We start from the raw sequence: 15,649 nt of genomic DNA, 5'->3' as shown, positions 1-15,649 counted from the left end.
TGAGGTGAAATTGGGTTTCTTCTTCGCTCAGTGACGATGTATCTACAGAACTTAAGCCGTCTTGCCGCTAACGCGGCGTAGGCAGAGACTGGGTTGACCAACAAGTACCAATGCTTTGGTATGACGCAGTGAGCGCAACATAGGCAGAGAGAATAAAAGTGTACACTGATCCATTGACTTAAGTAGTAGCATGGTTGTGTAAGGACGATGAACATTTGTTTAACTTTATAACAAGCTATGGCTCTATGTTAATGTGTTTGTATGAATATCATTGTTGTTTGCAGATGTTTTTAACTGTTTGAAACCTGTTACATCATTATGTCCACAATTCTTCAATGATGCGTCAACATCAACAAAATACACAAGGCTGAAAACAGTCAACTTTATACAACAAAAGCGCCACAGTTCTTTTATCAGAGTAAAATAAAACGCTTCTCAAGACCTACTAACCTCAAGACCTCGTAACCAGGCAAATCAAACATTCGAAACCTTACTATTACGGAAACCTCACAAATCTCCTCGTTTCTATGGAAACTTTGCAACCCAACACCTGTACCTCTAGTCAAGTCCTCGTGATTCAAGCTATACGCTCATCTCGTTGTTCATATAAGGAACTGGTCATTTAGGGGAGGGGTGTCAAGAATAAACGTTTTCAGCGAAGGAGTATGGGTCGCCAAAATGTAGCACAACAATATGGGGAGTGAACGCAGCCAAATCTCAGCTCCCCACCTACCCAATGTTAAAGACCTGTAAAATCAACCAGTAAAGTGCGATTCACTCAGTCAATTCACGAAATGCCTAAATATACTACCCATTAAAAGTTTAGACTCACTAGTGTTAATATAGCCACTGACTTCAGGCAACTGTTCTAAACTTGATTTTGCAAAATATTCCATACTGTTTAAAGGTACTGTTTGCACATGAATTGATGTATTGAAAACATTTCGTAATGTTGAAAAACTTATTGTCATGAGTTCAATAAATGATGAAACTCAGTGAAAATTGGCAAATTCTTAACAAAACTTTACACCAAAACGCAGCTGTTCACATGCACGATATTTGCACATGCTTTTCAGCAATTTGATGCATGATCCTCGTGCAATTCATCTGCATAAGGTTTGTTGTTTGTTCCCCCAAGTTAGTGGAGAAATTCATCTTCGATGTAACCACATATATATACATAACAAATAGCGAGTGCTTTAAGTGAGTCTAAACGTTTGATGGATAGTATACTTCAGTAATTTTACAGATTGACTGAAAGTAATTGTCCATTAGTTTAACTGAGTTTAGTTTTACGCCGCTTTTAGCAATATTCCAGCAATATCACGGCGGGGGACACCAGAAATGGGACTCACGAATTGTACCCATGTGGGGATTCGAACCCGGGTCTTCGGCGTGACGAGCCAACGCTTTAACCACTAGGCTACCCCACCGCCACCCATTAGTTTAACACATTGACATAAAAGTTCAAAAGGGAATTAAAACATCCAAAGATAATTTATGCTAGGATTAGAAGAATATAATAAAACATGTAAATTCATTTTAATGTAAAATCATCTTTTTCCAGTCACTGGGTGATGAACAACGTCAAATGTTCAGTTGTAATTCGTTGTCATAACAGAAAATAGACTGAAGTTTCAGTCTGTTTTTTAAAGTATTTAAATTTTAATGCGTTTTGTGAATTAAGCGAATATTTCAGATATTTTACATACTGGCAGTAAAGGATTATATCTGACATGTATTTTACATCAAGTGCAGACAGGGACGGTTAGTAAAGCTCGCAAATAGCCATGCATGTTACTCTAAAGGTCATGTCAGTTCACGAGGTTCAGTTATACACACGACGTTTGTCACCTCTTCTACTACACCGGTTGCCGACGATGGCGGTAGTCGCGCCGCATCTCTCAATCATGGACCCCATGGGGACTGACGAGCAGAAACGAAATAATTAACGAGCTGTAGCATGGTATATTTGCTGTTGTGGTCGACATTTTACCAACGTCGTGCCGTCTCCGCTACCGCCGGTCAAAGCACACGTCTTTGCTACGCTTGACCTTTCCCTCCTGGCCAGCGGTTCTCAGACTTGGATAGGAGAGTACTCAACGCGCATTTCGTGATTCGACCCGATGGCAATCTTAATGAACTGCAGGTTATCAAGATTTAATGATATTTGGTAATTCCGGCTTTCCGAACAGTTGTGCAAGGAATGGTCCAATGCAATTAAACTTACATTACTTAGTAATCAGAGACCTGATTCGTCTAAGTCATCGCCATTGACTGCGCAGAGTTCCGTCCCTTGAGTGTGTCAGAATCCTGTGACTTGTATCTCGGTTCGACATCTTTATGTTTCTACGTTTCACAGAACCATACCCCTGTTCCTGAGACCAGTTGTGAACGACTTGGGCCTGATATGCTCTGATACACTTGAGAGAAGTCGGGTAGCCCAGTGGTTAAGGCGTCCGCTCGTCACGCCGAAGACCCGGGTTCGATTCCCCACATGAGTACAATGTGTGAAGCCCATTTCTGGTGCTCCCCGCCGTGATATTGCTGGAATATTGCTAAAAGCGGCGTAAAACCATACTCACTCACTGATTCACCTGAAATATTTCACATCAACGTTAAACCCAACTCATTCAATCGGTGACCATGATTTGTTAACCTGTGTGTTAATCAGGATATTTTCATTATGAACAGGACCATCCTGATTAACAAGGGTCCCTTGTATAGAGGATGGCGACTTATTTAATCAATCTGAAAATGTCCTATGAACAACTCAACACTGATGGGCTCGGTATGCGCACTTGAGTCATATCTGACATCGCCGCTGAACAGTTTCGCTGGCATCCAGTGCCAGGAATACAGACTAGTTTCACCAGTATAAATCTACAACCCTATTCCTCGGAAGTAGCTGTGACCTATGGCGACATAACATGCATTGACTCCCGTCTCACAAGCTGTCCCTTAGGTGATGTATTGTCCGGCGGTCAGCTCGCATTGACCGGACCTAGCTGTGACATATGGCAGCATAACATGCATGGGTGGTCTGTCTCACAGTCCCTGAACAGCATTAATTAACCCTCGCCTAACCCTTCCTGCAAGAAAAAAAAGCCTCAAGGGAAGCAAGTCTAAACTTGGTCAGGTTCTGAATCTCCCAGTTCACAAGGGCTCCTGTCAGTTTAAATGAAGTGATTTGTTTCTGTCAAAATAAAGTATAATTGCAGAGACTAAGCGTTAGTCTGCGTGGCTGATGTCGTACAAGTAGTCTGCCTTACAGTCCCTGAACCACCATATTTTCCATTCCGATCAACCCTTTCTGCAATGCAAAAGCAAAAGATGCAGCAAGTCTAGATTTCCCCGGGTTCTTCATCTCTGAGCCTACAGGGGTTCCTTTTCAATTTAAATGCAGTTATTTGTTTGTATCAAAATTATATCTATTCAGAGACTAAGCGTTAGTCTTCATGCATTGTCTTCGTCGCACAAGTAGTCTGTCTTACAGTCCCTGAACCATATTGTTTACCCTTAAGATCAACCCATTCTGCAATGAAAAAGCAAGGGATGAAGCAAGTCTAGATTTCCTCGGGTTCTGCATCTCTGAGCTCATTGGGGCTCCTTTTCGGAGTTATATGTTTGTATCAAAATTATCTATTCAGAGAAAAGCGTTAGTCTATCGTAAAAGCTGCTCCATGGCTGCAGTCAGGGTGGTGTATTGCCTGGTCGGTCTCAACAACTGGTCAGCTTTCAGCGACCAGTCACCAGTCACCAGTCACCAGACCTGGCCGTGACATATACAGAATCAGAACATGCATAGACTCAGTTGTACAAGCTTCCCCGGGGTTCAAGGCGGCGAGGTATTGTCCGGTCGGTTTCCAGCGCAGCGGACAGCTGACCGTGACAGGTTTTCACTATGCGTACTTATGTTTTTTCTTCAACACATGCGCAAAATTCAATTCCTAGCAATTCTAAAGTAAGTGAGTTTAGTTTTACGCCGCTTTTAGCAATATTTAACCAATATCTCGGCGGGGACACCAGAAATGGGCTTCACACATTGTACCCATGTGGGGAATCGAACCCAGGTCTTCGGCGTGATGAGCGGACGCTTTAACCACTCGGCTACTCCACCACCCGTAGTATTTTTAAAGGTAGCCATCAAACGCTGATTCCAAGTGCTGCTTAACCCCAAGACGAGGCATAATGTTGCCCATGGCATGATTCTTGGATTAACAACCAGAAGGGGCTGGTGAGTGAGTACAGTTTTACGCCGTTCTTGAAATAATATAGCGATGTCACGACTTAGGACAACAGAAATAGGCTTCAAACAGTGTAACCATGTGGGAAATCGAACCCGGGCGTCAGCGTAAAGAGCGAACGCTTTGACAACTCGACTACTCCAGCCGTTCCTTTAAGACTGCAGGTCGAGGGATGGGCTCACTGAACGATTGAACCATTGGATTAATAGGATGCTGATGGTTAAAGATTAGACTGGTGAATACAAGACGGATGGGAGAAGATGAAATCTACAAAAGCATACACGGCGATCGCTGTACTAATCTATTCCCACTGCACGCCAAACAGCCTTGATCTGCCCTGTCTACTGTAAATCACAGCGAGGTTCAACACATGTATTTAATCAAGTGAACTTACGAGACAGGATTTGCAAAGGAAATCGATTTCTAAGACGCTTCTAAAAAGGTATTAAATCAGAACATGCGAGTACGCATTAACGAAAGGTACAGTTTGTGTACAGAATGGGTACATTGTCAACATCTGTGGAGGGCATGAAAGGAAAAGCGGTGTATGCACAGTGGTACAGAATAATGGAGCTGGGCTTTTCAGAGGCCCCAATCTCTGCCCTTGTGGTATGAAACGTGGCCCATACAGATAACGCCTTGCCCATGTACATTGTTACGAGTACTTTACAAAACATTTAAGATTTAAATCTTACGCTTAGAATGTTACGTGTATTGGAAAACACTAATATCCTAAGTTGTTTAGTTTGGGATATCTGTCTCTTTCATTACAAGACCTTATTACTAGGGCCAAAACACTTTATTCGTGATCTATAATATAACTACAATGGAACCCCGCTTATCAGGAAACCTCGCATTCCGAACGATATTTACAAGAAACGAAATACATTCTACATAAAATGCTGCATTTATCCGGAAATCCGGTTTCCGGATCTGGATCGAGAAATGTCATTTACCAACAATGCCAAATACACGCTATTGTGCCCGACTTACTGCTATCACGCTTGATGATGTGTTTTGCATCACCTGGCATCCAACATCAAAGGGACAGGTATCATGGGATCTCAGTGTTAATGTAATCCTGATATTATACATACTGGTCATAAAAAGTATTTATTGTATATCTAGACTGATATCAATTCCATATTATACGTCGAAATTGTGTATACGTAGGTTTTACAACAACGGCCAAGCGTCATCTGTTGACGACAGGGTGAATATTTAGTTATATATTTGAATGTATTTAACTCAGAGAGAATATATGTATGTATGTATACATGCATGCATGTATGTATGTATGTATGTATGTATGTATGTATGTATGTATGTATGTATGTATGTATATAGTAACATACAAATGTATAATGTAACATATAAATATAAAATGTAACATATAAATAATGTAACAGGGAAACTCCCTATTAAACCCATATCCAGCCAAACTGCCAACGATGATACATTTGTAAATTAACCATGTATTTTTTCTTTACTTTTTTATATATAATACTACAAAATTTTAACATTTAACGTAAGATTGTTGCATGCGTCTAGTACAATACATTGAAAACAGAGGCTTCGAAACAGAGTGAGCAGTGCCTGCTGATAGCATGGCGAAAATACATATTAATATCCATCACTTGAGTTTTAATGGCCGCAGTTGCTGAAGGGTAATTGGTTCGTATTTCAGATCATTTCAAATTATGTCCTATAAACGACAACGAGAATAACCTACAAGCTGTGGCTTAATGGATAAATCCTTGGCAAGGGAGTTTCAACATTTTTTTGCGAGGGAATAATTCGCCGATATGCGTGTCTTTTGGCATGCAACAAAATTCAGTAAGACATGCGGGTTTATAACCATAACAGACAGGTCGATAAAAGTTATTGGTAGGATAAGAAATCATATATGACGTCATTGACATTGTTTTATACAGCATCCTTATCACATCCTGACGCCACCATGTCACAACCCTGTACAGTATAGAATCGCAACTCTGTACAGTACAGTTCCACACCACTGTAGAGTACAGTTTTACTACCCTGTACAGTCCAGAATCACAACCCTGTACATACGTTTTACAACCCTGTACAGTACAGTTTTACAACACTGTACAGTAGTTTTACAACCCTGTAAAGTACAGGTTTACAACCCTGTACAGTACAGGTTTACAACCCTGTACAGTAGTTTTACAACCCTGTACAGTCCAGAATCACAACCCTGTACAGTACAGTTTTACAACCCTGTACAGTACAGTTTTACAGCACTTATTCAATCAGATGCAACTAAAGGATAGGGATCTGTATCGATTTACCGGGAATGCAGATAACATAAGTATCTGTTTTATCAACAAAATGTTTGTCTATTTTGGTTGGATTTCCTGAGGTGGTCTATCTTGATAGTAGTATTCTACTACATCATAACTCCAGCAACGTTGTTTTGGGTGGTGAAACTGAAGAAAACAATGATTCTGAAATTTTAATAATATTTTGATGTCACGAAATGTATTATATACAGATCTCTGTAACTGAACATGCCTGTCACTTTAACATATTCAAATAAGATTGATTATTACGTCACAAATGACGTCATAGGCAATTGTGGGAATGCAATTGTGTTTATACTAATATATGTATATAAAGGTCGTTTTAGTCTGAACACCATTAAACAGTACGACCAGTCAGAGAGGTTACAAAATATACATGTCAGTGCGGTTTGTCGACAAAATATAATATATTATACCAGGTACACGCTTTGGTTCATTGTTTTGCTTACACTATAACAATGTTTCGTCATATTAGCCCTCGACAGAACGAATGTAGATGCAGACATACTGCTTTGACGTTACAGAATATTTTATGAGATGTAGACAGAAAATTACTTTGACCTAGGCGATATCCAAATATACAGTATGTGGCATTAAAATTGTTCAACATTTTCTAATGGACAAAATTAGGAAATATATAATATTGCCAGCTCGTAACTGGGAACGGAGTATTTTAATTAATGTAAATTAATGCTAATTTGCAAAGTTAATTCTCTTGATAATCCATAATCCTGGATAAAGTTTTTGTTTTGCAAACATTGTGATTAAGCAGTGTTCATCAAATTAGGTCTGCCGATAATCCACAATCCTGGATATAAGTTATTTTGCAAACATTGTGATTAAGCAGTGTTCATCAAGATTTGGACTGTCGATAATCCACAATAGTGGATAAAGTTAAGTTATTTTGCAAACATTGTGATTAATTATAAGCAATGTTCATCAAAAGAAGATATTGCAGCAGTGGTTTGACAGCTTATACCTGGCTGAATGGAGAAACTACGGTGGGACATGTGTATTTACCTGCTTGTTATGGATCACTAACCAACACCGACCTGTAGTGTTAACTCTAGTCAAATTCATGTATATTTCGCCCATTACCATATGTATAGCTGCAGTAAAGCCACGAATAGCATTAGCACAACTTGTACATTTCATTTACATTACTCCAGTATTGGAATGCGTGAAAGGCGTGAGTCAGGCAGCCAGGTGTATCCAGTACAAACAACCTATTCAATTAATCCGTGAATTTCAAGCTGCACGGCTACACCTGCAACGCATTCATAGCCCTTCTTCTTCCGGTTATTGTTACATGCAATCAACTACCTGTTAATTACAGGTATGCCGTTGTATATTTCAGCAGACATACATAGACCATGATCTATGTTGTACTGGTGACTGTGTCCAACAGCCGCGACCCACATCCACGCTGCTATATTATTAAACGTTTACTACGAGCGACCCCCCTCCGTCCCCAGCTAAATCTTCGATCGAGCTATATTTATCAGTCCTCGGAAACGAGGCTGTCGGAAAGAAAAATCAATGATTTTCCCGACCTGAAAATATCCTCACTGACGACGGAGCAATTGTCACCTTGTCCCGTTTGTACATAACATGTCAACTCGCACACCCCGAGAAATCAACAACTCTGATACCAAACGCTACGCGAGGTCGAGTCTAAAACACACAAAACTTGTTTGTAATGCTAACATTGCAGTCCAATTGAATAAAAGTCCCGTTGTAAAAGTATCTAAGTATTTTTTCATCCGTCGGATCAGCTGTGTAGCAGTGACAGGGAAATAAGAACGTCAACAAAAACACACCTTGCAGGCCCCACATACCGCTGTGACGAGCCTGATTGTAAAGGTACACTCTCGGACCTACCTGTGCGTTTGGAGATCTTAACATCGTCATGGTCGTAGTCGTTGAGGGACAGGAGTTCACCATTTTCGGGGGCCTGATTATCCATAGTTGCCGATGCCAGTCGCTGAACTTGGGCCATTATAATAACTCGCAATGATATCCAGGTTACAAGGCTCTCTGCCTCATACGTCACTCAGCATAGCCGGAAGGGGCCGGCCGTGAACGGCAAATGCACACAGGTAGACGAGACCAGAATGCTCCGCGGAGCGTGACCGTTCCAAACAGTACAGAGACTCGGTAGTCCCCGGTGAAGTGGCGATTAGTTGACGGGAGGCTGGTGTGCCAGGGGTCGAGGATGATCTGACATTATTGAACCAATCGCGGCTCATAGGGACACGCTCGAAGAGCCGGGTGCGATAATCGGTTCGAACTTTATAAGTTTGTACGTATTTGAACACTGTTGCGTGGAAGGCGGGTTGTCAATGTTTAATGGTTGCATCTGCGGTGCCGAAAATCGATAGCGTGTATGACAGCAGAGACACAGCACTGCCTTGTTAACTTAGTGATCAATACACAATTACATATAAACAGAGAAGCGGGGATACATTGGAACAATGGGATTACGATTGTTCTGTGTGTGAATGCGAACGTATTGTAGTTCTTTGAAGTGAAGTTCATTTGTTACTGTAGTCGCTTGTTGTTGGAATCGATTGATTCTGATCTTTGGGTGGATGGCTGACTGTCTTAGCCTGTCGACATGGCGGGAGACAGTGCTTCGATTTCCTCCTACCAACAGACCGGAGACACTGTCACTGGGTGTTAGCTGGCCGCTCGTCTTGGGAATTAACATGAAGCGTGTGTATTGGAAACTCGGGTAGCTCCATGGATACAGTGTGAGCTCGACGCTTTGTAGGCACGGTTCGATTCACGGGTTATCAAATGTGGTGTAACAAAGTTGCGCGTTCTGATAAATTAAATTTGAGTGTGTAATTCAATAATCCCTTCGAAGCTGCACGCATCTAATTTTAAGGAACCGGCATACAAGAAGCAGTTTACTTGTCTTACGTAACGCGCTTATAATTTATTAGATGTGTTATTTTGTTATTTTCAACGATCACCATCGTTAATCCGGTTCATCAGATTGTATGAATATTTTATGGCAATGAGTATGTGTGGCTACGGGGCCCCCAAGAGGGCTTATTACATCGAGACGTCGGTCGATTCTCACATTGGTTTGTCTGTTCCAAACATAACTAGTCTAAGTAGACAGCGGCGTGCCATGTGCGGACAATTGTGACAAATTTTCCTCTCATAATTTCGAAGGTGGCCTTATGGTTATAGCGTTCACTCGTCACGGCAAAGGTCGGGTTCGATTCCCTACATGAGTATGTGTCAAGCCCATTATTAGTGTATTGCTGGACGTTTAGAAAAAAACTGCGGGGTAAAACCATGCTCACTAACATACTATAATATCGTGAGATTTTGTTCAGTACGGTATTCCTGTGTCAATACCTATGTATATCGATTTTGTTCAGTACGGTATTCCTGTGTCAATACCTATGTATATATAGAGTGGACTCTGGGTGATAAAATACGCTGGTATTGAAAGGTTTACACGAACACTAAACGCCGTTGTACAAAGTGTCAGTATTTTTATTACCGTTCAGTTCGATAGGAGCATGTCCACGGTCACCATCAGATAACAACTCCCCTTTCAACATACGTATATGACCTAGATATGGTGGACACGTACTGGGAGCAGTCATAATGGGAAGATACCCAGTAAATAGACCGCGACGTGGACAGTGGAATGGTGGTGGTTCGATTTCGGGTCGCGTCCTACCGACGTAAACAGACGGTACTTGTTGTTCCCCTGTCTGGCGTTTGACATTAAGGATGAAAGAAGGAGTCAGTCTAATTTCAGTATAATGAGTCTGCACGGGGTACCCGGGTTAAGTGCAACATGCTATCTTAGTGGGATATCACTATGAAATACACAAATACACACGCGCACGCGCACACACGCACGCACACACACGCACGCACACACACACACACACAGAGGCACATTCGTTTGAAGAAGCTGTGAAAGTGAAATATCCAATTTCACCTCAACTTCTCAAAGCTCAATGAGTGAGTTTGGATTTTTTTACCTTTTTGCAAAAGTCAAAGCCTTTAATAAAGAGAATTTGACACTGCCCCGTGGGGACTCGACCCCAAGTCGCTGTTTCAACCACACGACTACCCTACCACTACTGTTTTAGAGATAAACGTGAGAGGTTCTGGTTATAAACCATTTGTGGCAGAGCTGCAGTTGCTTTAAGTCGCCGTGGTGTCGTTTTTTAAGGCTTCAGTGAAGCAGTTTACAATCTTACGTCTTGCGTTTTGAACTTGTTAGGAGATTTATCATCATATTATCTTCAACCCTGACTCCCTCGAACCCCGTCTAGCAGGCAGTAGGAATTAACGCATAGACACGCTCGCAACACGGCATGTGAGTTAGTAGAGTTGCCAATCATTTAGCAATATACATTTGCCAAACATGTCAATAAAATCTGTCCAGATAGCACTTTCTGAAATTATGTTGTATATCGTCTTTCGGAAACCCATCATTGTGTCATGAAATTCGTTGAATTACTCCAAGCTTGTAAAGCCATTGTACTCGTCTGCTATCTCCGGTTTTATTATCAGGATTAAGCTGGCAATAATAACCGCAACATCAATGATTACCCTTATTAGACTGAGACAATGTCTCCATTTCACAGAAGGCACTAATCACGTCTAGACCAACATCATTAATGGGAACCAGATTGTCGGGTCTAAATTCCCTCCAGATCTCGAGCCTCAAAGACATTACGCAAAACCTGAAGACAAAATTTAATTTGTTTTTTTCTTCATGGCTTTTGACAAGAATTACTTTATCACGATAGCAAGTTATCCTGTGTCAACTGAAGGGCATTGCTCGTGAAGGGTTTCTAGTTACCCTGGTAACGATGGCCTGCAACTTAAAGACGAGAGTTACCTCCCTTTCGTGGAAGCGTGTCTCTGCTTGTGTTCGATTTCGAAACCATGGACAGCCATAGTGAACACCTCTCCACCATTGTACAACCAGAAGTTATACTTGGATAACCATTTGACATACCTTAACCGATTGACGTCATTCGGCTGACCTAAGTTGCTATCTTGCTATCTATATATAAATATATGTATTCTGATAAGAGGAAGGGAAATCTATCTTTGGGTTATAGATACAGATACTTTCAAATCAATAATTGTCTTTGATGATGATGATAAGCATCTTGGTTCTCCCAAGGGCTATTTTAAATGTTCTTGTCGAATTACATTCGGTATAACGATACAGTTGTCCGTTGTGTTTCTATTTCACGTGGTAGCCATTTTGAATTATTTGCCAGGCTGCATGTTATGCGTTTTATTTTGGATACTGCGTTACGTTTATAACGGCATTTAAAATAGGTTGGGGTGTGACATCTTTAATTTTGCCCCCACACCTCCCTCATCTTTTATGGAACACTTTTTCATGCACACCCCACCTTCAACCACAAGCAACATTTTACTCCAACCCCCAACCCCCACCCCCCTACCACCACCACAAAATAAATTACCAGTCCATAATTAATATTCAAATGTATATTAAAACATTGTAGTGTCATTTTTTCATTGTACCCAACCCACAGAGGACAATGGACAGAGTAAAAGGGACGTAACCAGAAAGTTTACAAATAATATACCTCTCAATTGATGTGATGATATTTCAGTTGTAAACAACTTAAGTTAAAGATATTTTGAAAACAGAACCCGTACTTGTGCTAAGTCAACACTTAAAGAACTATTCTAAAAATGCTATGGTTTAAGATATATTTTGATTCAAAAGCTTTATAAATTGAGAAATGTTCCATAATACACAAGGCATGTTGGTACCTTGACATTTCATCTTTGAAAATCATAAATATGGGATTTTTGAGGCATTAATGTAAGTTGGAAATATGGTAGGGGTCACTTGCTTCCAAATTTATTTCTTACCCCATTCCTCATAGAATATTATGTTTACATTAAATAGTCCAACCAGATTGCTGTTTACAAACCTTTGCAGGAAATGAATGTTGGTTGAATAGACATCAGATTTAACACCAGTCCTTTAAATATTCTATTTCATAAAAAAATAAACCCGATATACTGTCTTTAGCCTCGCAGTTTGGTTACAGGAACATTTCTTAAAGATCATACCCAGCCGACCCTACATTAGGATGTCTTTGGAAATAATCACTTGGTCGAAAAGAAATAGCTGAACACGCTGACAAGCCTGGAAACAATTGTGAACAAAAACAAACTGTTCAGGTCCCCTTTTCAGGGTAAATATCGGTTGTTTTGAAAGAAGTGACCGACAAAATACCTTATCCCAGGGCTGCCTGAATATTTAATAGGTCTTTGAACCGTTACCAGCTCGCCCAGCTCCTAAACGAACACAATGAACCAGAGGCCAGGTACGAGGTGTCATGTTACAGATAATCGGGAGCTGTTCAAGGATGATCAAAACACAATTGACATTCTGACGCCACTGTGTATGTGGTGAACCGGTACCCTGTTAGTTCCCACGTCAGCGTCAGCGATAAACCCCTCACAGCAACACCTCCGTGTCATTCATGATAATCTCCATACCGAGGAAAACCGAATGACAGGTATCGGTTACGGAAAGATACGAGTGGCGACGAAACTGTCGTTGTTAGTTCTCAACACATCCTTCTTCTGTTGACGGGAAAAGGAAGTGAGTGGTTATGGTTTTACACGTTTGAAACTTAATCCACCTATATAGGGTCTGGGGACATCACGTCATGAACTGACGTGGGGAATCGAACCCGGACTTTCGACGTTCTACCGTCTAGGCTACCACTGTCTTTTGTCTGAATACCGTATTTCCTCTAAAAAGCGCCCCCCGGCCCTTATTTTTTCAACGGACCTCCAGACCCGGCGCTTATTAGAGGCCCGGCGCTTATTAAAATACCCTGTATTTTTTTAAGCGGGGATGAGTACAAAGCCTTCATTCTGTCCATCATTTAAGGGACCATTCCTCAATATATTTATTTTTAGACCAAGGGAGAATACATTTGCGAAAAAAATGCAAAGGTCTATACCCGACGCTTATTAGACTGACTGAGTTTTAGTTTTTCGCCGCTTTTAGCAATATTCCAGCAATATCACGGCAGGGGACACCAGAAATGGGCTTAACACATTGTGCCCATGTGGGGAATCGACGCTTATTAGAGACCCGGCGCTTATTAGAGGCCCGGCGCTTAATAGAGGACCGGCGCTTAATAGAGGACCGGCGCTTAGTTCTTAAAGCACTGCTTTATCCCCGGCGGTTATTAGAGACCCGGCGCTTAGTTCTTAAAGCCCTGCTTTATTCCCGGCGCTTATTAGAGGTCCGGCGCTTAATAGAGGAAATACGGTATCTTCCAAAATATACAAATATACAAACATTTGCGGTACTCAAACAGGTTAAAATGGAAGACACTAGCTTGAACGGGTATGGTGCCCACGGGTTGTAAGACTTCGCAATTAAAAATGTAGCGTTTTGTTATTTTCAGGCGTATATATGGTCGAATCCAGTTTCGCCAAAAATATTTTACAGATTTCTCAGCACCATTACTCGTGTGTTTCATCAACGTGTTAAACGTCCACATCTGCACCACTGAGATGTCACGAAGCTGACACGCCTTGATGTTACTATAGTCCAGTCCAAAGTGACGCTGAAGATGCAAATGCTCCAGATGGTGTGGGACAAATGCAGCAAAATCTTCAGATGATGAAAAGGGGCTTCAAAACAATTTTTACAGCCTCGTCTTGGTGCAGCTGAAACGACCTTCCCGTAAACCGGTTCTCCGAGCTGCCATCTCTCAACACCGTGTTGACGGTTTCATTGTCAGATTATGATGCTTAAGAATCTGCACGAAATGTCAAACCTACCGTTTTTAACCCGCTTTGGAAACAGCTATCGGGATGCTATGATATAATGCAAGGCAAAGCCAGGGGGACCAGTCATTATTGCACATTTGACGGGGAGGAGATTTCAGTATTTTGGCATCCACTTCAGATTTACCCAAGGTTTGTGAATATGCTCAGCTTGCTTCAAACGCCAATTTCAATGACGTCCCTGTTTGTTTGAAATCTTATTTAAAGATTATATCAGGAATATATTTGATTTTCATCACGCTATTAAGTAGTTAACTTGAGATTGTTTGTCTCGCTGCTTACACTTATACTACAAGAATATAACGAATTCCAATTGAATGGAATATGAATAGTGAATGGGTTTATATTTCCTTGAGCTAGGCTGAATGAGTGAGTATTGTTTAACGCCGCCTTTAGCAACACTAGTGAGTGAGTTAGTGAGTTTACTTTTACGCCACACTCAGCAATATTACAGCCATATGGCAGCAGTCTGTAAATAATCGTGTCCGGACCAGACAATCCAGTGATCAACAGCAGGAGCATCGATCTACGCAAATGGTATACGATAACATGTGCCAACCAAGTCAGCGAGCCTGACCATTGGCGGATTCAGAGGGGGGTGCAGGGGTGCGCACCCCTTCCCCCCTTTGTGCTGAAAGTTTGTTAAATGACCATTAAAACTCGGGGGGATGAAGTGTGCACCCATCCTTTTCTCAATAGTGTGCAAACCCCCCACCCCCTTCTCAGTGGAGAACTGACCTTTGAACAGAACGAGTGGTCGATAGTGTGAGCAACGACTCTTTCAGGGTAAACAGAGTCGACATTGGTTTGTAAGCCAAACTAGCCTGACATGCGAGTCACGCAGTACAATCTACTACCAAACCTGGGCTACCTTGTGACTACCCGATACTCTAGTGAGTGAGTGAGTAATTTAAGCCACGTCGGCAGTATTACAGCCATATTGTGACCTGATCAAGTTTCGATACTCTTGTGGAAGTCGTATTACCAAATCTATGTACATGATATTTCAGGAATCCAGGGGGAGAAAACCTCAGAAATTGTGACATTCCAGGAAAGGCGCTTTAACACACTGTAAACAGGTCGAGGAAACTGTGGATTGGTTGGACACAATGGGAGACATAGCTGATCGCTTCCTTGTACACCGGCGGAGTTGATCGTTACTCGGGGTGCCTGCCAATAGATGTCTTTTTTCTTCCTTCCGTTTATACCATACATACAATCAAATAGCAC

The 15,649-nt window shown here is 41.5% G+C and overlaps 1 protein-coding gene across 1 annotated transcript in view; it reads right to left on the bottom strand.

Annotated features, from left to right (window-relative positions):
• Positions 1-8,792, bottom strand: part of LOC124266228 — a 110,767-nt gene extending 101,975 nt beyond the window's left edge. Inside the window, exon 1 of the mRNA XM_046701042.1 lies at positions 8,453-8,792. Within this exon, the coding sequence (XP_046556998.1) occupies positions 8,453-8,570 (118 nt within the window). The 5' untranslated portion in view covers positions 8,571-8,792. The remainder of the gene's footprint in view (positions 1-8,452) is intronic.
• Positions 8,793-15,649: the final 6,857 nt, after the last annotated feature.

The sequence above is a fragment of the Haliotis rubra genome, unplaced genomic scaffold, assembly GCF_003918875.1.
Source record: "Haliotis rubra isolate DU_JTF1 unplaced genomic scaffold, ASM391887v1 Scf124, whole genome shotgun sequence".
NCBI classification, from domain to species: domain Eukaryota; kingdom Metazoa; phylum Mollusca; class Gastropoda; order Lepetellida; family Haliotidae; genus Haliotis; species Haliotis rubra.
This window is presented reverse-complemented; position numbering and strand designations above follow the sequence as displayed.